General features: G+C 38.0%; 1 protein-coding gene across 3 annotated transcripts; it reads left to right on the forward strand.

The window, feature by feature from the left end:
- Positions 1-832: 832 nt before the first annotated feature.
- On the forward strand, positions 833-12,237 carry lhx9 (LIM homeobox 9). 3 transcript variants are annotated; one of them, XM_062423874.1, is made up of 5 exons: positions 833-1,467; positions 2,446-2,648; positions 3,719-4,077; positions 7,772-7,974; positions 11,182-12,237. In XM_062423874.1, the coding sequence occupies exons 1-5, from the start codon at positions 1,288-1,290 to the stop codon at positions 11,236-11,238; spliced, it is 1,002 nt and encodes a 333-aa protein (XP_062279858.1). In that variant the 5' UTR covers positions 833-1,287; the 3' UTR covers positions 11,239-12,237. The 3 variants fall into 3 exon arrangements, with proteins under 3 accessions (XP_062279858.1, XP_062279856.1, XP_062279857.1); XM_062423872.1 differs by lacking the exon at positions 11,182-12,237 and adding an exon at positions 8,555-10,780; XM_062423873.1 differs by lacking the exon at positions 11,182-12,237 and adding an exon at positions 8,555-10,780 and having other exon boundaries at positions 3,722-4,077.
- Positions 12,238-20,678: the final 8,441 nt, after the last annotated feature.

Here is a 20,678-nt window from a genome sequence, read left to right on the forward strand (position 1 = left end):
ACAAATTGGTTTGTGGTTATCTTATTTAAGTGAAGAGGCTGTCATGGCGTTAAGATTTTATTTATTTTTTATTTTAACAAAAATCTCATTCATTCGTGTTTAAAAAAAAATTCCCGTTCTTTCAAATTGTTAAATGCAATCTGTCCCCGCCCTCCAGCCTATCACTGATCACTGCCCCGCCCCAAACAACACTTACACAAACACACACTGTTATAATGTTATTTTGGGACAACCAAACTACCTGATTAAGGACAAATTAAACCTCTAAACCTATGTTGTTGTTTTTTTAAATAATGTAGTTTCATAATAAAAATCATGATAAATAAAAAAAAAAACTATATTCAAAGAACACGTCATCTATACTAATTTATTTCTATTTCTAATCCCTTTAATAACACCTTTTAAAAAGATACTTTATATGCATGTTATTTGTTTCAGGCATGTTAAATAAATGAAATATTTACATATGAAAAAGTCCATTTCACTTTATGCAACTTATGACTACACTGCAGCTTCCTCTCCTCTAAATGGGGGAAATAAAAGTAATGAAAATGTCAATACCATAAAGAAGTGGTCCTTCGCGCAGCCAGAATCGGGAGTTTTTGAGGGAAGAGTGACAGCTCTTTGTTGCTGAATAGAAATCAGTGGCGATGGAGAGCGAGAGCGAGAGAGAGACAGAGGGAGAGAGTGGAGAGAGAGAGAGAGAGTGGGGGAACTCCTCCTACCAAATTATTCAGACTGGGCAGGCTTTGCTCTCTTCACAAATAGGACACGGTTCTCAAATCCAGGCAGTCCCAACCTGACCTCCAAGCACCAAGGAACCCCTGACTGGGAAATTGGGAGAGAGAGACTGAGAGAGAGAGAGAGAGAGAGAGAGAGAGAGAGATCACCAAAAAAGAAACAACAAAAACTTTGTGTTATTATTTTTGGCGAGTGTTCACATTGTTGCCCCCCTCCCCTCCTCCTCCCTCCCCATCACCACTACCACTTCCACACCGGTTTGTCGCATCAGTTGGACTATATATTTTTCCTGGAGGAGAGACATTCACGGAAGAAGGAAAAAGCTGGTGCACCACCACCACCACCACCACCATTCCTCCTGTCCCACCCATGTTGTAGTTTCTTCGGGGTTTCCTTTCTTTTCTTCCAGTTGCCTTTGCACTGTGGCGAGGAGGTGATCTGAATCTTTTTGGGGTTGTGTTGTTTTTCTGTGCCTCTCTCAGAGCCTCAGAGCCCATTTGGATGCGCTGAGAGAGCGGGGCGCAGCGCTGCAGTACAGTACAGTATATGGAAGTTGTGGGCTGCAAGACAGAGGCAGGCAGTTGCACGTTGCGTCCAGGACCGGGAGCCATGCTTTTCCACGGGATCTCCGGGGATCACATCCAAGGGATCATGGAGGAGATGGAGAGAAGGTCGAAAACGGAGTCACGCCTGGCGAAGGGCATGCAGCTCAACGGGAGAGAGTCGGTAAGAGCTAGATCGACCTGTGTTTGAATTCACATAAAACTCTTTCTTACACCACCGTTGCTACGTTAACCACGACTGTTGCACCGCCGACGTGCAGGGGAACGTGCAGCTGTTTTTGGAGTAGGAAGGAGATAGAAAATAGAAATATGAATCTACGTATTTATGTTCAGTTCTGATTTTTAAAAAAAAAATCTAAATCTGTATCCACAATTCATTTTCTCTTGGTTTATGCATTTCACATGGATAGTTTAAATGTCCTAATAGCTCCCTCTTTATCTGCACAAAAGAATGACTAAACACATTAACTGGCCACAACTTCATGTGCAGTTCTCTGTAAACACATTTAAGATGCACAGTTTTACCCTTGTCATCATTAATAATGCTTTAGCTTATTTGGCCTGTATTATTTTGTCTGCTGACAACTAATTTAGCAATTTACGTTGTAGCAGTTACATATCTAGAAATAACTCATGACAAAAACATGGTGATTTATTATGATTAGGCTATGTTTATTAATATTATTATATTTGTGCCGTTTGCTTTTAACTGAAAATAATTCATATTTTGTATGTCTCTGTCCCAAACTGTTAAGGTGAATTTGTTTTGAATTTTGCCCACAAAGAAAACAACGATTAAACTAATGAAATGTTCGGTTAGAAATGTACATTTTATTCAAACTTCTCGATATTCACTTAATTTCACCAAATCTGTGGTTTCATAAATGGTCTTTCTTCCTTCGCTGGGGCCTGTTGTCACACCAAGCCTGCATTTACTAACATCGAGCTCAATTTTGTCTTCAAAAGGCCGTGCAGTACTTTAAATACAGAGAGAATTTAAATATATTATGGACATTTAAAAAAAAAGCTACTATAATTCTGTTGTTACTCTTTTTTAAATCATTTAAGATGTATAAGATTTTCCTACCAGTCTGTTAAAGAAAGTAGTGGCCATCAACTTTCCTCTGTCTCTCTGATCCAGACCATGCCTTCTATGAGCCCGGAGAAGCCTGCTCTGTGTGCCGGCTGTGGCGGCAAGATTTCGGATAGATACTACCTCCTGGCCGTGGACAAACAGTGGCACCTGCGGTGTCTCAAATGCTGTGAATGTAAACTAGCGCTGGAATCGGAGCTAACATGTTTTGCCAAGGATGGGAGTATCTATTGCAAGGAGGATTACTACAGGTAAGAAAAATGAAGGTTAAGCACTTTATATACATTTATCCCACAGTCTCAAAAAGAAAGAAAGAAAGAAAGAAAAGTAGACCCTCGCTTTCTGTCAATATGGCACGCACACATGCACGCGCGTACACCCAGCCATGCAAGCAGCGGCCCATTTATTGTAGACGCTGCTGGATTCATATGAATAAACTCTTAAATAAACAATTATTTCTTCTTATTATTACCTTTTTCTTTTTAAGGAAAAAAACTTTGAAGAGCCATCGTTAGCCTTGATTCAACAGGCTGTGGTTGTTCACCTTGAATTATGCTGAGAAGTTTTAGCACCTATTAGGCCTAAATTTTAAGTTAATACAATATAATTGTATCGAAAACAATCTCCAAAGGGCCCTGAATAGTGTTGAATTGGAATAGGTCCTGATGTGAAATTGTATTTTTATTCATATGTAGTTCAGATGTAGCTAATAGTGTCTAAAGCTCTGAGTGTAAACATCATTGTCTGAATCTGTATGTGTCACCCTATTTGAAACAAAAGAGCACAGTGCTGTATATTTATATCTGTTTCACTGTCTTTTGTCAGTATGCTCAGTAGCTATATGGAAAATAACTAATGAAAAATGCTGTTATGAGTCATAGTTGTTCCTCCTGATTGTAACACGGGGTAGGCAACAATGCATAGGCCAAAACATAATGCAGCCTTTAATGCACTAGAATATTAAAATAACCCATGAAAAAAGATTTTGTCACAGAGGATCTAGCTGAACTTTTAACAGAGAAAACACCCTGACATAGAAAATATTTTACACAAAGCAAAAATGTTGCCCATTGAAAAAGCCGTAACTCAGTTGAAGTCCAGATGTGGTTTTTAGTTCATGTTGCAACACCAATGTATGGCCCTGTATATAGGGGCCACATACAGTAAATCGGTGTCAGATACACACAGCCCTCAAAGGGATATGCTTTGGTCCACTTTTGAGCCTGACAGTGCAGGTTATGTTTAGCTAAACTTGCCCGGAGCTTGTGTCTTTGTGTTTGTCCCATCTGGTCGAGGTGTTTTGACGATTTGTCTGTTCCAGAAGGTTCTCCGTGCAGAGGTGCGCACGCTGCCACCTCGGGATATCGGCCTCTGAGATGGTGATGCGAGCGCGCGACTCCGTGTACCACCTGAGCTGCTTCACGTGCACCACTTGCAACAAGACGCTGACCACAGGCGACCACTTCGGCATGAAGGACAGTCTGGTGTACTGCCGGCTCCACTTCGAGACCCTGGTGCAGGGACCGGACTACCATCCCCAGCTTAACTTCGCCGAGCTGGCAGCTAAGGGCGGCGGCCTCACCCTCCCCTACTTCAACGGCACCGGCACGGCACAGAAGGGAAGGCCGCGCAAGAGGAAGAGCCCGGCCATGGGAATAGATATACCCAGCTATAACACAGGTGAGACAACATGTTCAGAGCAGGGCCTCACGTCAAGCATGGACAAGCACGTAAACACACACCAGAAAGCAAGTTACACAGTCTTCAAGGTAGGGCCATGGTTAAATTAAGTGCAGAATTGGCCTATAGCGTGAAACTGTCTGTCCAAATACTGTGTAGACAGGCCCAACAGTGGGACGGTGAAACCTAAAGTAAAACACAGCGAAATGACAGTGAATATTAACATTGAACTACTTCTTACGTAGGCTAAATGTCTCTGAAAGAGACTGAATGGCCAAACTTTATTCTATTTGCTATATTGTGGTCTTCACTTAAATCTACATGACTCAGACTTTGCAGACCAAAGTGTTTTCGTATTTAGTTATTTCTTTAAAAAAAGGAAAATGAAGTCTAAATAAAATACACGAATAAGTAAATGAAGAAACAATTTCACAATATATTAATATAAATCATTTTTTCATCTTTATTTCTGGGTAGGTTTTGTTTCCTTTACGCACAAAGACTCTCGCTTTTTAATCCAGTTCTTAAATGCTCCAGTTGTAACAGTTGTAGCTCTACCTTACACTTCTAAAAATGAATACATCTGTCCTGTAGGCTATGCAAATATAGGTGAACATTGTGTGCGGATAACGGCGCCTGCAGCCGTGGGCTAATTGATCAGCACCTTTCTGTACACGCGTCTTTTACGCACCGTTTCTGTACTTGGAACTCTGGCGTGTGTTGCACCGAGAATGATCGAAATCTGACCTCGCCGTCAACCTGCGCATCGACTTTTATCATAAGGGCTTTTTTTGGGTCAAAATACGTGTGTATATAATGTGTGTTAGGGCGTGAATGAAGTTTTGGAAGGTTGCGTAAAAATGTTGACGGGTAAAAATAATGTTTTGTATGTCTTTGACTTTTGTTGGGGGGAGAAAAAACATCGCAGTCTACATTAAGCTACTGTTAAATAGGTTTCATCTCAGATCTTGCATTGAATCGCTGAATGTTATAACCCGACCCCCACCACCCCCCTGCAGCGTCCCCATTTTGTTGTCGCTTTCTGCGAATTAGTGTGCGGTTGAGAAAGTTTGTCATTGTGCGCCAAGTTTCCTCTGTTCCTGCTGAATAGGGAAGAATAAGGGTAATCTGCGCGTTAATTGTTCTTCGTTAATTGGAGGTGACGTTGGAATCCCTGGCCTCCTGTGCGGCGGTCAGCACAGTTCTCAGGGACACAGCAGCGCCGTGCAGAGGGGCCTGCTGCAGGGAGAGGCCAGGGGCTGAAAACACAACACTGTACACTCTGCGCTCCGGTTGAAAAGGCTTTGGTTTGTTATCCGTAAACACAATTCCAAGAGATTATGCAAATTCTAAAGTTCTCATGGTTGATTTAATAGGAAATAGCGATAGTAGTCCTGTGCTTTTTCTTTAGTAGGACGACATGCTAATCACAGAAAAGCTTTAAAACATCAACCACAACAGGTAAAAAAAAAAATGCACGAAAGAAAATCCCATTGTAATGGAAAAAGACGTAAAATACAGTGAGATAATGTCCCTGTGAACTCATTATTAAGCTCCACAGACACAGTAATGTCCCAGTGGGAATATTATATTTTTCATTAGGGATATTTAAATGGGTGGGAATAGAATAGAATAGAATAGAATAAAATAAAATAAAATAAAATAAAATAAAATAAAATAAAATAAAATAAAATAAAATAGAATATAATAGAATGTAATCAGATTTAGAAAGAAGCATATTGGCTTTTTTATGCTGAAGTGAAATACCTTTTTTTTTTAGTTTGTTTTTTAAATGTTGTAAATGTTATAATTATGTGATGAATTGATGACCACTATATAAGATTCAAATTAGACACTAACTTGGATATAATAAAATGTAATGAAAAAAAAGGGATTCATTTAGATCTGGAACAACTGCAAAATTTAGTCTTTATTTTGTCTTTGCTCTTTTTTTTCGGTGCTGAGATATGATATCACACACACACACACACACACACACACACACACACACACACACACACACACACACACACACACACACACACACACACACACACACACACACACACACATTTTAGTCTCACACTGTTAGATAGGTTAACATATCGTTCAGTGGATCAGGAGACTTGTATTCATGACAAATAGGATGAGGTTTTGTTTGAGGTTTTGTTTCTTCTGCAGCGAGCACATTCATGTTTGTTTCCACCAGGGAAAGGTGTGGGTCTACTGTGTATTCCAAGCCACTCAGTAAAGTTTGGTCTTGTTTGGATATAGAGACCCCTAGTGGGTAATATCAAGTGAAACACAATCCAGTGAAGGCTGAAACAGAAGAACATAGATGTCAGTGATTGTCATATTAATGGTGTGTATAGATGTCAGAGGAAGAAGTCTCATATAACAAAAAACATCATTCACGCTGTTATAACATGGACTATAACATATCACCATGCAGAACAGTAAATCTGTACCTCCTTTATTTAAACTGATCTGTTGTTTCCCATGACCCAGTAATTGATGTGTGGGAAAGTGTTTGCACTGCATCCTCACGATTAAGTGTTGGAATAATTCATTTGAGATTTTTTCAGCCAGAGAAAAACAACTGGTCAGCATTTCAGTTAAAAGAAGACAAGGAAATCAATATAACCTACTATATAATTTAGAAATCCTATGCTTATTCTTGGCTAGTTTTCCTCTGCATCTGCAGTCAAGTAAGAGGTGAGATCTTATAACACCTGCGCTTACATGAAAACTAGATTCTACAGTATAATAAAAAAATCAATAAAGAATCAGTTGTCACTGTATATTTACAGTCACTAATTTAACTTACAAGTATGTATGTGGCGCTGGGATTTTCACTGTTGCAACAGTTTGACATTTTGCAGAGATTGCTTTTATAAAACAATATTTCACTAAAGTTGTGTGTTAAGAATTTTTTTCTTAATGCAGTGATAAATGTTCCACCAGCACTGTTTAGCCGTTCATGCATTTAATTTAGTGTATCCGTTTTTTGCACATCACCATCTTTTACACATATTGACAAATGAAGCCCATTAGAGCTATTAGTCTTTGCAAACACCAGCAGAAATTATTTAGTCCTGTCCCAGTGTATGTTTAGAATAGATCTATTTGCTTTGTTTAAATCTACAAATGCAGTTTATGATAAAACCACAATAATTGAAATATCTAATTATTACATATGTAAATTAATTTCATTTCCACCCGTTCAATCAGTGTTTTGACTGTCGCTGATTCACATATTCTTATTACGCTTAATGTGCTCAACTCTCATTTAATGACATACAGTATAAAAGGTATAACATAGTAAATCAGTGGAAATTGATAAAATAACAGTCTACATAATATGTGATAGCCTTGATTCTGTCTGTCATTTCTTTCTCTGCTAAAATTGACATGCAAAAAATTGTTTTATTAAATATTTGGCTGTAAAACATTTAGTATAACATTTTAATTAATCATTGCTGCAAATAATTAGTTTAAGAAGTTACTGGCTTTGAATAGCATTATCTTGATACTGGAGTCATCTGATTTATTACAAGTAAGTCACTTGTCTCAAGAAAATCCTTGAGAGGAGTAAAAAGAAATTTGAAGAAAACTAAGTTTAATTGCATTTGCAGTTTTTTCAGTCCTTTCGGTCATTCAGCCGCTCTTTGTGCTCTGCTCTCTGCCCTCTCAGGCTGTAACGAGAATGACACCGATCACTTGGACCGGGACCAGCAGTCCTACCCTCCATCACAGAAGACCAAACGCATGCGGACCTCCTTCAAGCACCATCAGCTGCGGACAATGAAATCCTACTTTGCCATCAACCACAACCCAGATGCCAAGGATTTAAAGCAGCTGGCCCAGAAAACAGGCCTCACTAAGAGAGTTCTACAGGTAAGCCGAGAGCCATTCTTCTTATTGATCTGATCACCCCATATTTGTGTCTGCACCCCACTCCTCCTCCATGTCCCTCTCATTTCACACCAAAATTATCACTGAAGTCATCTTTTTGTTTTTGTTTGTTTGATTGGTCCATTTAGTCATTAGATGTATATCCAGGGGTTTGTTTTCTATAGATCTTTAAATGTTATTTTTTGAGAAAGAAAGGAGTAAAGTAGTTCCTAAGTGTAGAAAGCTAATTGTTAAAGTGTAGATAATATTATTTATTACGGGAGTGCACATGTCCTTTTTATCTGTGGAACTGAAAAAAACTCACAGATAAAATATTTAAAATAATAGGATACTTTTGGGATACTGGTTCATTGTTATCTACCCCTAAATCTCAAAATAATGTATGGAAATTGCCATATAAAGATTGATATACAGAAGGCAACTTGATACAGTAATAGCTGTGATAACATGTAATGTAAACTACTGTATATTCATGGAGAGAAATGATTTGATACTTTCTTTTAAAAAAAATAATTCCTACTTAAACACAAAAAGTAAAAGCCACATTGGGATTGGTTTGCAGGTTTGGTTCCAAAACGCAAGAGCCAAATTCAGAAGGAACGTTTTGCGACAGGAGAATGGAGGTGTTGATAAGGCTGATGGCACCTCACTCCCTCCACCCTCATCCGACAGTGGGGCCATGACCCCCCCCTCCAGCGCGGCCACACTAACAGACCTGACAAACCCCTCTATCACTGTAGTGACCTCCGTCACCTCTAGTTTGGACAGCCATGATTCGGGGAGCCCTTCGCAAACTACCTTGACAAACCTTTTCTAACAAGCTATCTCTAGCAGACTGATTTTTATTTTATCTGATTTTTTTTGTTTTTGTTTTGTTTGTTTTTGTTTTTTATTTTTTTATTTTCTTTCCTCAATTTACATTTTATTTTTTTAAGTGACAACTTTAAATCAACCAGAGACAGCTCCTTGGAACAGAAAGTGCTGTACTGTGTACACAAACAAGAACAACAAGAGCAAGAACAGCAGCGACCACATTAAAACACAAGAGAATCATTTTAATGTGTAGCATTTGAAACCGCATGGCAGCCGTGTCTGTAGTTGACTTACAGTATGCAGAGAAGGATTCTGGACGGGACATTTTGAAGTTGAAAGCATTAGTAAATTGTCATGGATTCCACAGTTCACTGGAAAAAAATATTTAACTCTAAGCTTGTTTGGAAAACTACAATTCTTTTTTACTTGATTTGACTTTATTTGTACATTTGTTTTGAATTATGATAAAATGAGCCCTTCCTAATTTATGGTTAATTGGTAATTTTAAAATAATATGACTATTTTGCCCTCGGAAACCTGTATATGTATGCACTGTGTTCGCACTATCCAATTTAAAGATTTTTTTTCTGTTTTGGAATAATTTGGGAAATAAACTTGTAGAATGTTCTGTATATGGGTAACTCCAGAAAACAGGCTTTAATTATTTCCGAATGTTTCAGTCTTTAGACTGAGTTGGATGGAATCATACATTGGGATATCTCACAGAGCTACATGTTAAACATCTAAATTGGATTTCCTATAAGCACCTAACCATTGCAGCTTATATGGCAGGTAGATGCTGAAACCACAACATACATTTTGTCTTGATTCAAAACTTTACTGTGATACAGAGCAAGAAGCAAATCCCACAATCTGTACAGTGGTAACTGTTCAACATTTAATGCAGTCACATTAACAGAAATGGCTTAATAATTAGAGATCAGCAAGAGAAATTTGGATTGGAGAGCAGTTTATGGGCATTGTTAAAATTGATTGTTTTCATGACAGAGCACTTTTTTCAGATATGTTGGCCTCATAGATTAACCGTAGTCAAATGGATACTAGTAAACATATCCATAGATCCACAGATAAACTCAATTGCACAGTGACAATATACTGCCCGGTGAAAAGTGCATTATAGTTTTTATCATGTTGCTCAGGGTAATGATGGGATTTTAAAAGGGAAAAGGAGTAGGGGTGAGAAACTAAGTGGTTGCAACGTTGCAGACTAGATTTGTAGAGCTGACATGAACATTAAAATGACCTCAGATAGGTGGAGTCGTAAGAGGCAGCCAGTGGGAAATCATTGTCCATGTGTTCTCCTTTTTGGCCATATTTATACTTTCTTTAATGACACTTGCCACTGAACAGACCAAAAACATGTTTCTTCTGGCTGAAAGATAGAGATAAAAGAAAGAGAGAGCAAATCTTCAATGGAGTTGATACATTTCATTGTGAGCGTCACAATTTGTTCTATTGTAGAACAAAGTGGTACTCTAGATCTACTTAATGAAGTAGATGCCTAACTCAGTTCTACTATGTGCCTTATGCTATAACTTGGGAGAAAGTTTGTGAAATTCAGGATATATGTGTTCTTTGTTAACTGATTCACATCCTTTTGACGCCTCACTAGTTTTGTACTGTTTTGCATCTTATTTTCGAAGATCTTTTTATGGTGTATCCTGTTAAAAAGGGGGCAGCGATGTCACAGAAAGCATTTGTGCACTCTTTCAGATATAGTTGGGTAATCTCCAAGAACCTTATATATTGATCTTCGTGTTAATAGTTGAGTACAGTAAGTGTTCTATCAAGATTGTCCATGTTTCCCTGTTTCTTGATAAAGATGGTGTATAGAAACTATTTCCCCTTAAATATTTATGGACCAAACGGTTGTTATATATCTTATTAAATTTGTGTGAATAAAAAAATACTTTGCTTTAAATGGGTTTTATTTTTCATTACACTTGCCATTTTTGTGTTCTTTCTTGAATACAATTTTCGTTTCTCACATCAACAAACGAGACAGCATTCAGTTAATAATGACCAGTTAAACGTCGTTCCTCATTTTTGCTTCCATTTTTAATTTCTATTTCCTATTTTATGATGTTTATGGTTTTAACGTAATGCCCCATGGATTTGCATCTAAACCCTGCAGTCAAAAATATGAAATTGCTTTTTAATGCATGAACATGGCTTTAAAATTTAAATCAAAGGAATGCTGCAAAGCATATATTGATATATATATCTATATACATATGCAGTTTATATTTATGCATAACATATTGGTAAATCTAAAATGAATTAAGAGTAAATGCAGACCCCGTAAAGCCAGGTTGCTCTGTAGTTAATATATTCTTACTCTATCATTTCTTTCAGGGAGAACAAATCTTGGGGCATTACAGCCATACATCCCGACGTTTGAAAATTCCCTAAAGTATTAACAGAAGGGGAAAACTTTGATGGGAATTCCTCACCATTGAAGACAAAGACAATATTAGGATAAGATGATAGCATATTGAGAACAAATAAACAACATAAAAACCTGTTTCAGTTGCAAATGTACAACAGATGAGTTTTCTAAACAAAAGTTTGTCCTGAATGTTTGAATCCATCAGCGGAGGAGACCCCACTATGTATGATATTTATGATATCAATGTGAAAAAAAAAATGTCTGTATTGGAATGGCACATGCACAAAAATGAAAATGAAATGTATTGTAACATAGTAAAAAAAAAAAGAAAGAAAAAAACTCACAGAAAGGAACAGGATGTGGTTAAAAGACAGAAGGCATCCAACATGCCCACAGTGTGAAACAGAGACAGTATGGATGTTACTGGTACGAGCACAAACACACACATACACACACACACACACACACACACACACACACACACACACACACACACACACACACACACACACACACACACACACACACACACACACACACACACACACACACACACACACACACACACACACACACACACACTCTCACACACACAAACACACAAACACACACTACATGCAACCTTTCTCCCACTGCCTTGCTCCTATGTAAGCACAATATATACTGTCTATTCCCGCAATCCCTGTTATACACCATACACACAGTTTCACACACACAAACACACTCTCACACACACATACACACACACACACACACACACACACACACACACACACACACACACACACACACACACACACACACACACACACACACACACACACACACACACACACACACACACACATGCTGCTGCCCCTTGCACCCCACCCGAGAATCAGCTTGCTAAATAGAAGTTTTCTTTTGTCACAAGTGTCATTTCGTAAACACATGGCCTCCTTGAAACTCGGCAGCAGGATGCCCATCAAAAATGATGAGTGTATGAAGAGGACTGCAGAACTGGAGCTTTGCCATCTGGCTGTACCGAGGGAAGGAAGTGAAAAAACAAAGCAGATAAAGAAGAGAGTCTCATTTTGCATGCGCCTCATCATCTTAACATTTTCCTTGAGATGTATATTATTTCCTTTGATTCATTGTATGATTCATTGTCAGCTGCAAAATAAAGCATATGAAAATGATGTCCCTGATGCCCATATAGTGGAAAAAAACACAAATGTCACAGTGAGGACATGGATAGTAATGCTTCAAGCTTATTTGTTCTTGACATTCAGCTCACTGTAGAGGGTATTGGTTTATTACTTCATTACTGTGGATATGCGTGAAAGCAGTAGTTTAAGTACATGTCATAACATTCCTAAACATTTGGCTTCTACACCTCAGATTCACGCTTGTATAGATTATATTTCATCTGGCTTTTTTTTAAAAACTATTTATAGCATACAATAATTTTTATTCCATTCAAACTCAAAAAGGGATTTAAAAGTGATTTGCTCACATAACGGTTTTGTATAATAACAACTACACTAATACAAGCAACATTTTATTGGCTAGTTTAGTTATATTTGACATATATGTAGCAAATATGAATGAATAATGTAATATTCAAACAGTAATATAGGCAAGAACATGATTTCTTTATTGTTGGCAGTGTACTGTCTCATTACTTAGTATGACTACTGGGTGTTTATGCCATGTTAAGAAGGTGTGTTGAGAAAAAAAGGGAAAGAAACAGGCAGGGGGAGAGAGAGAGAGAGACTGAAGCCACATGGGGACCAGTAAACAGGCTGGTGTTGAATTCCAACAATGTGGGAAACAGCAAACACTTCAGTCAGTCCAAGAGGAAACCTCAGTCACTGGGGTGCCTGTGCGCTGTGGCAGCAGGGCTGTGTTCCCCGGGTCTGACGGGAGGACGGTGGGCGGGTTGACACCACAAAGCTACAGGAAGCGAGGCTGGAGCAGAAACACAAACAAACACAGCCAGCCTTGCTCAGTCTCAGAGCTGGAGGATGAAAATTCTGGACAACGTCATGGCCTTGTGTTGACAAGAATTTCAGGGGTTTGCTGTTGGGCTGCTGGTGACTGGAATGCATCTTATCGTTAACATTTGTGTGTACATGAGTGTGTGTGTGTGTGTGTGTGTGTGTGTGTGTGTGTGTGTGTGTGTGTGTGTGTGTGTGTGTGTGTGTGTGTGTATTTATATAACAAGCTATGCCTGATCAGCCTCCTCCTCACCAATGGGATTGCTTCACCCTAGTCCAGGTATTTTATGTGTTATTTCCTGAGATATACAGTATGTTATAAGATATGTATGAAGACCAAACAGCTTCATATAAAATCACTGGCAGTAAAATGTTTTCTCATGTGACACTCAAACATTTGAGAGCCTAGTAGTAGCAGGATAACAGTGCTAAAAACACGCATGCAATGTACATGATATCATAGTGAGATAATCCTAATTTCTACCTCAGGTGCTTACTTTTGCCGTAAACTAAATGTAAAATGATCACCTGTCTGTGCAGAGATCTCTGCAGGTAAAAAAGGAGGGCTCCTGCCAGCTGACATCATTTTCTCTTCTTCCTGTTAAATGACAACCCCTGTGTACCATGACTGTACAAAAACACTGCTGACGATACTGACAATTTTCTGTCACACAGTTTGTTCATAAAGCTTGGCTGAGTGCGCTACGTGTGACACCAAAAAAGACATAAAATCCAGCACAAATATACCCTCAAAAAGTTGGTAAATAACTAAAAATATACACCATACCATTTATAGAGGACACCAAAACAGATTGGATAGTCGTTCAAGACTACTAGTTTAAATCAGGTAAATATAAAGATATTCTCAATATTTTAAACATATCTATGGTAACATTTTACTCTAATCTCCTCCATTTTAACATTTGTAAGGGGTATATAAACAGTTTATGATTTGTAGGTGGATTTAAGCATACTACAATGTAGTTTCAAGCACATCTACATATTATTTGATGTATTCATCAACAACAAATCTGAGCCTGTGGTTATCCATTAGTGGTTTATAAACAAATAATGAATGAACACATAGCAAAACACAGTTGTAATAATATTATGTCTACATAGGAAAAGTTATAATTGTTCATAAATATGCTGTGCATTAATAAACACTGAGCATGTCCTTATATCTACTCATAACTACATTATATACACAACATTTATTAAATCTTTATATACTGCTTATAAAAACTAAATAGGGAGAATCAAAGCAAAGTGTTATAGTATCTACAAGTGCAAAGGAAGACTCACAAAAGGCTTCAAGTATTGCTCAACATAGTTTGTTAACATTTAAGGCCAAAAAAACATTATAATTTTAGCTGCACAGTAGGGATATAATTTTCCCAGAGTGTTGGATTCTCGTGCAGTCTAATAAGTTTGTGGTCCAGATGCATGCAACTAATCAGGGTCATCATGGTGAAAACCTGCTCAGACTCATGGCGGATGCAGCTGAGGTCTGATATTTTGTCAATTCTGCCTGTTTCATAAAGGTCACATGAGAAACTTAATTTACTTCACTCCTAAAAGTATAACCTAGGAGAACTCTAACTAATGAGCATTTGCACAGATGTATGCGTAACTGTGACAATACAGGAACCAAATCAGCAATACAGTCCTATCAAGCTGTGTCCAACACTTTGAAGGTGTCAGTGCTGTTCTCAACATTGCAAGAAGTTGTGGATGGTGAACTGTACAAAGCACAGTGTGTGTGGATCTCTTCAGGATACCACAGAGCAAAGTTGTGCTCACTGGTTGGCAACATCTGGAATTCACACTACCATTGACAACTAAATGGAGAATGAGCGTGTGGTTCCCTCTGCAGGCATACAAAGTCACACATACATTATCCACATTATACACACACACACACACACACACACACACACACACACACACACACACACACACACACACACACACACACACACACACACACACACACACACACACACAGTGACAGGCGACGGGGTCAAAGCAAAGTAAGGAATGATCACTGAGGCATAGACCACACCTGCAGTTTACATGTTGCTCTGATGGTGTTGTTTCTATTGTCACAGCTCTGTGTCTGTGTATATGTGTGATATTCTGCCAGTTCCGCCTTAGTTCCCTCCTCTCATTGCTAGGCGCCTATTTAACCTCACCTCGCACACCAACCACCCTGCTAACACAAATATACACCGTCACCAGGACACACACACACACACACACACACATACACACAGGCAGATGTCAGCGGGGTGACGATGTGAATGAGACACAGCTCAACTGCTATGTGTGTGTGTGTATCCACTCTATGTGTATGTTGATGCAGAGCAGGTGGAGAGATCCACTGTACTGGGTGTTTGCCAACAGAAGGACTACATCAACATTGCATTGATACATTTGTGCATATGTAGGTACACATTCTCACCAAAACTCAAACACAGACACACAAAAGCTGGCACTGAATTTTTTGTAGATAGATCTAGGCAGAAATAATATGCCAGTTTTGTCCTTCACATTATCACAGACTATCTCTCCTGTGCCTCATTTGCGCATTTCTCTCCACGCGGCATAAATCCTTTATTTCTCTGTTGTGCTGTTATTCTATATTTACACGGATTTGTTATGTGACGGCTCACATCTAGACAACCTTGAAAATGCTGCGATCAAGGCTGATAACTATGGGTTGCAATTGCACTTTGAAGACAAAACAACATTAATTAGCAAATAAAATGGAAATGCAGGCATCACATGCACGCTGCCTCCAAGTTCGCCTGGGTATATGAAGAGAGAGACAACATTTCATACATATTTCCATCTGTAATCCCTTCCTCTGATAGCTGTGCTCTGTGAGGTACATAAACAGGAAGCATCGTCTGCACTGATACGGCATGTTTCAGTGTGTGACAGGTCATCTTTGTACTGGTAGAGTGTAACCTCTCAGTTCTTGCTAAACCTTCAGGATGCACGCCGCTCCTCTCCCCTCCATCTGCTGGTCTCTATGAAGTCTGCACCCGATCACAGGAGCTTTGACTGCAGCTTCTGTCTCTACCACATTGCAGTCATACCTAACCCCTGAGCCAGATCAACAACACAGAGGAAAATAAAAAAGACATGAGTGAAAACATCAACATTTTTTCCTTTTAAGTGTTTAAAATGTGCTTTCAGCCCCTGGGTGCAAAAATTCTGCATATTTAGCAATGAAAAACCCAGGTAGAATTCGACAGAAATGTGCATGTTGGAGAAACAAAAACTGAACGAGCATGAACGTGTTGAGAATATCACAGGTCTTCTTCTACTGAATATAACGGTTATATTCAGTAGCACACACTGTTTTTCAAATGATCTGAGATAAGCCATTTTCTCTGTTTAACAAAGGTTTATTTGGGCCTACAATGCTGCTAGAAGTTCTCTCATGGTGTTAATATTAAAAATCAAAAGACATTAGCGGACAAATTCTTGTAAATTACCTGCAAACGACACCAGAAAGTTTGAAAGGGGAAGAGAGTGGAATAGATGACACTATTCCCTTCATGCTAAGAAAAACCCCCAAATCAAAAGGAAATCCTCTCTGTTAAATAAACAATATAAGCAAAAAGAACACAAAAAGTTTGCTATTGGTTTAAAGCACCAGATCAGTGCGGAGAGCCACATTTAGAACAATGGAAATTCAACACGATTATTAAACAGTTTTCTACCAAACAGACGTGGAGGCATGCGTGTTGAACTAGAGGATCTCTGGGTGCAGCTCCCCTCACAGACTGATGCATTACTTTTCATCCATCCATCTAATTATTCCCTCAGAAACCTGAAATTTGAAGATACAAAAGACCGTCCCTATCTGTCACTGAGCGCCATTGATCTTATTGAAAGAAAATGTGGGTGTAGAGGAAACCCAATATAACTCATGCCATTAAATTCCACACAGCATTATTCACATACAGAATTGACAGATTTCTGAGACGTTTCTTTTAATCTTCAACTGTTGTTGAAGAAAAAGGGGAAAAAATCCTACACTCCAGGCATCTTCTCCCTTTTTTCATATTTGCAGTGAGGTTAACAAAAAAGGCTATTGAAGTAGGGAGAAAAAAACACATCCCCACCTAACTTGTTGATTATTAACAATGGGGATGGGAAGACAGATGTGTTTCCTGTGTATCAGCCGTGTTTGAATTGTCAGTCTGAAATCAGCACCGAAGCTTTTATCAAAGCAGTGTAAGCTGATCAATTCCAGATGTTCTCTCTGTCCATGCGAGTCAATCTGCGATACCATTTTTGTCAATAAATTCTCATGATATTCCCAATTACAGACTGAGTGTGTATGTGTCATGGGATGTGTGGGTATTCTGCATGGAAGTGTGTGATGATAACGAACAAGAGCGTGTGTCGATATGTGTGCTTATGACTGTGTGTGTTCAGGAGAATCCATTAAGCCTAGGCTGCCTCTGTTTCTCTCTTTTGCACCCACACATACTTACTGACGCACGCTCAACGAATCATCAGGCCCTTTCTAAAATAAAGTTAGAATGACCAACTTTGTCACCCCTTTACAAGAATTTGGTAGAAGCACATTTACTTGTATGCAAACTTTAAATACAATAGGGACATACTTACAGTTTTACTGCGCTATCATTTCAGGGGGAAATATTACACTTTTTACTGCACTACATTTAGACAGACAACTGACAGCTAGTTACATTTGCAGACCAAGATTTTAAAACACAAAACACACGCTCATCTTAAAAACATATGATGAATTGTTACAGATTAAACTATCAGACAGTATATTTAGTTAAATATGTGTCACCTCAACCAACCACAACATTTAAATGTCATCAATAAATCAATAAATGTCATCAGTAAGATTAATCCAATATCATTTTTGCATTTCTCAACTCAATGCAGTGTAACCGCTGGAATAAGATTTCTCATCCATGTCCTTTCAACAGTTATAAAGGCTTTTCCCCCAAACTGTATGAGAGACATACTGTCCATATTCTAAAGTATTATTCCTGTTTTGATTGTGTCTGATCAGAGGCTCCCTTGTACTCTGAATGTTTGGGTGCATAGTTGTTGTTACTGTAAGTACGACCTTCAACTGTGTATGATTGTATGCTTACATTTGATATAAATTTTGCTTTAAAAAATGTGATTTCAGAGTGATATTTGATCATATGGTGTGATGTAGAGTATGTTTGTATTATTCTGATTGATTTAAAAGTGTCTTAAAGTTACTTCCTCCCCTTCCTCCACCAACTACCTACCTACATACACACACCCACATAATCAGACTATGGTCACTTCTGGGGACATTACATAGAGTTACATTAATTTCCTGGAGACTTACCATAACCCTAATCACCACCACTACTTCCCTAACCCTAACTCTTATTCTAACCACAACCTAACCGTAATCATGCTTTTCCCCAATTTAGGACACAGCTTTTGTCCCCAATTAACAGGAACTGACATCTGTCCTCAGAAGTAGTCTATGACAGACCACACGCACGGACGCACGCATGCACGCATGCACGCATGCACGCACACGCACACGCACACGCACACACACACACACACACACACACACACACACACACACACACACACACACACACACAGATACAAATCCACCATCACATCGTTCATATCATATCCACTTAGGAAGACTGTGGGATGCTGTTGAAAGCTTCAGAAAAGTCATCTGACCACTTTAACAGCCATCTTGCCTTTGGGTTTTCACAAAGAACAAAAACACTGTTAGCTCCTTTTCTTTTTTTTAGAAATCTTTCACAAAGCATATTTGAAATTGAATATTTTTGGAACATACTTCCTAAGGCCATTTTTGAGCTACGTTAAACACTGTCTTTTGCATGATGTCAAATATCTTGGCTAAGCATTGAACAGAAATGATGCTGGCAAAGGTAGAAGATCACTGCTTAGGATATAGGCTCCTTGCAAAATGTAAAAAAAACAAATAATAAAAAAACAGAAAAATAAAATATAAGGTTTCCCCAGAAGAATTAAGAACTCTTAGTATAGAGTAGGGCTCAACTGATACTGGATTTTTGGGGCCGATGCCAACAGTAATATTAGGGATTACAAAAATTCTGATATCGATATATCTGCCAATAATCTTATATACACAGAATATGAGCATGGACACAATCCCCCCCCCCCCCCCAATGTGCTCACCCAACACTTGTTACAAAGATATGTAATGGAGGCTGTGTTATTTTACAGTTTAAGAATAAACTTAATTTTCATCACGTCAACACTTCAGTGGCAGTTTAATATGTATATATTGCACTTGAATTAGTAAAAAGGATTAAATATACATAAAACGATGCTTATATATCTTTAAAAAATATCAACGTATATCGGATTATTTAAGGATCAATGACTTTTTTTGTGTCCATGTGGTAAAGTCAAATTTAAAGGGGTTAAATTTTGAAAATAAATGTATGAATAACTTGCACACATTCTTTTTTTGTGGACCCAGCATAAAAATGTCTGCTTTTAATCCATTTTGAGAGAATATATTGGAGGATTATGGCAAAAATGTCTAAGTGGTGTAACCATAAAAACTTTGTACCAAATAATTCAACCTATCTAAAAAATGTTAAATTCTCAATAAACACCATATCAACTAGTTTGGCATGATCCTAGATTATAACTTTTTTATATTAAATAAAGGTAATGGAATGCAATTGTTCTAAATATTAAATGTAATCTGGGGAATCATGTCAATCAGGAACCATTTTTATAATGAAGTAATTACTTGTATAAGTACGCTTTAATACACTGTGTAAAAATATTTAATATTTATCATTCTTTTGTGGTTACACCATTTGACAGTTTCAGGAGCATTTAGTCTTACTTTTGGTAAAACATGGTGCAAATGTCATTTCAAATGACATAAAACCAACAAAAACACAAAGTGTACATTTTAACAAACCTGATGCTGCTTTTAAGATGATTTTTAAAGATATTTTAGATTTGCTCATTTTGCCAACTCTTATTTGTCCCTGACCCATAAACACTGATACTGATATATCTGTGATAGGCCAATATCGGCTTATAATATTGGATGACTGATATAGTTTAGAGCTCTGGTTGAGAGTAAGGTTTTTGGCAATGACAGTGGGCTGTAAGCAGCTTCTTACACTCCCCAATTGTTTTTTAATTTTTTTTAAAAAATCAAACCAATTTTTCCATGGTAACAAACTTACACACTTGCCACCACATGTTCCTCTCAGTAAATATCAAGAAATATCATCATATTTGATGGGAATAAAAAAGTTACTAAGATAAAAATTTGTAATTAAATACTTTACTGATTAAATACGTTACTTATGAAAATGTTGATGAAAGGGGGTTACATCTGAATTCAGACCTTTAAGGTTTTGCTCAGGAGGGTTTTGTCCTAATTTTTAAATATTTAACATTTT

This window comes from Scomber scombrus, chromosome 8, assembly GCF_963691925.1.
Source record: "Scomber scombrus chromosome 8, fScoSco1.1, whole genome shotgun sequence".
NCBI classification, from domain to species: Eukaryota; Metazoa; Chordata; class Actinopteri; order Scombriformes; family Scombridae; genus Scomber; species Scomber scombrus.

Excerpts from the sequence above, each read along its gene's own strand:
- lhx9 (XM_062423872.1), top strand. The coding sequence starts at position 1,288 with ATGGAAGTTGTGGGCTGCAAGACAGAGGCAGGCAGTTGCACGTTGCGT. Across the intron at positions 2,649-3,718 it reads TGCAAGGAGGATTACTACAG|AAGGTTCTCCGTGCAGAGGT; the intron begins GTAAGAAAAATG and ends TGTCTGTTCCAG. Across the intron at positions 4,078-7,771 it reads TATACCCAGCTATAACACAG|GCTGTAACGAGAATGACACC; the intron begins GTGAGACAACAT and ends CTGCCCTCTCAG.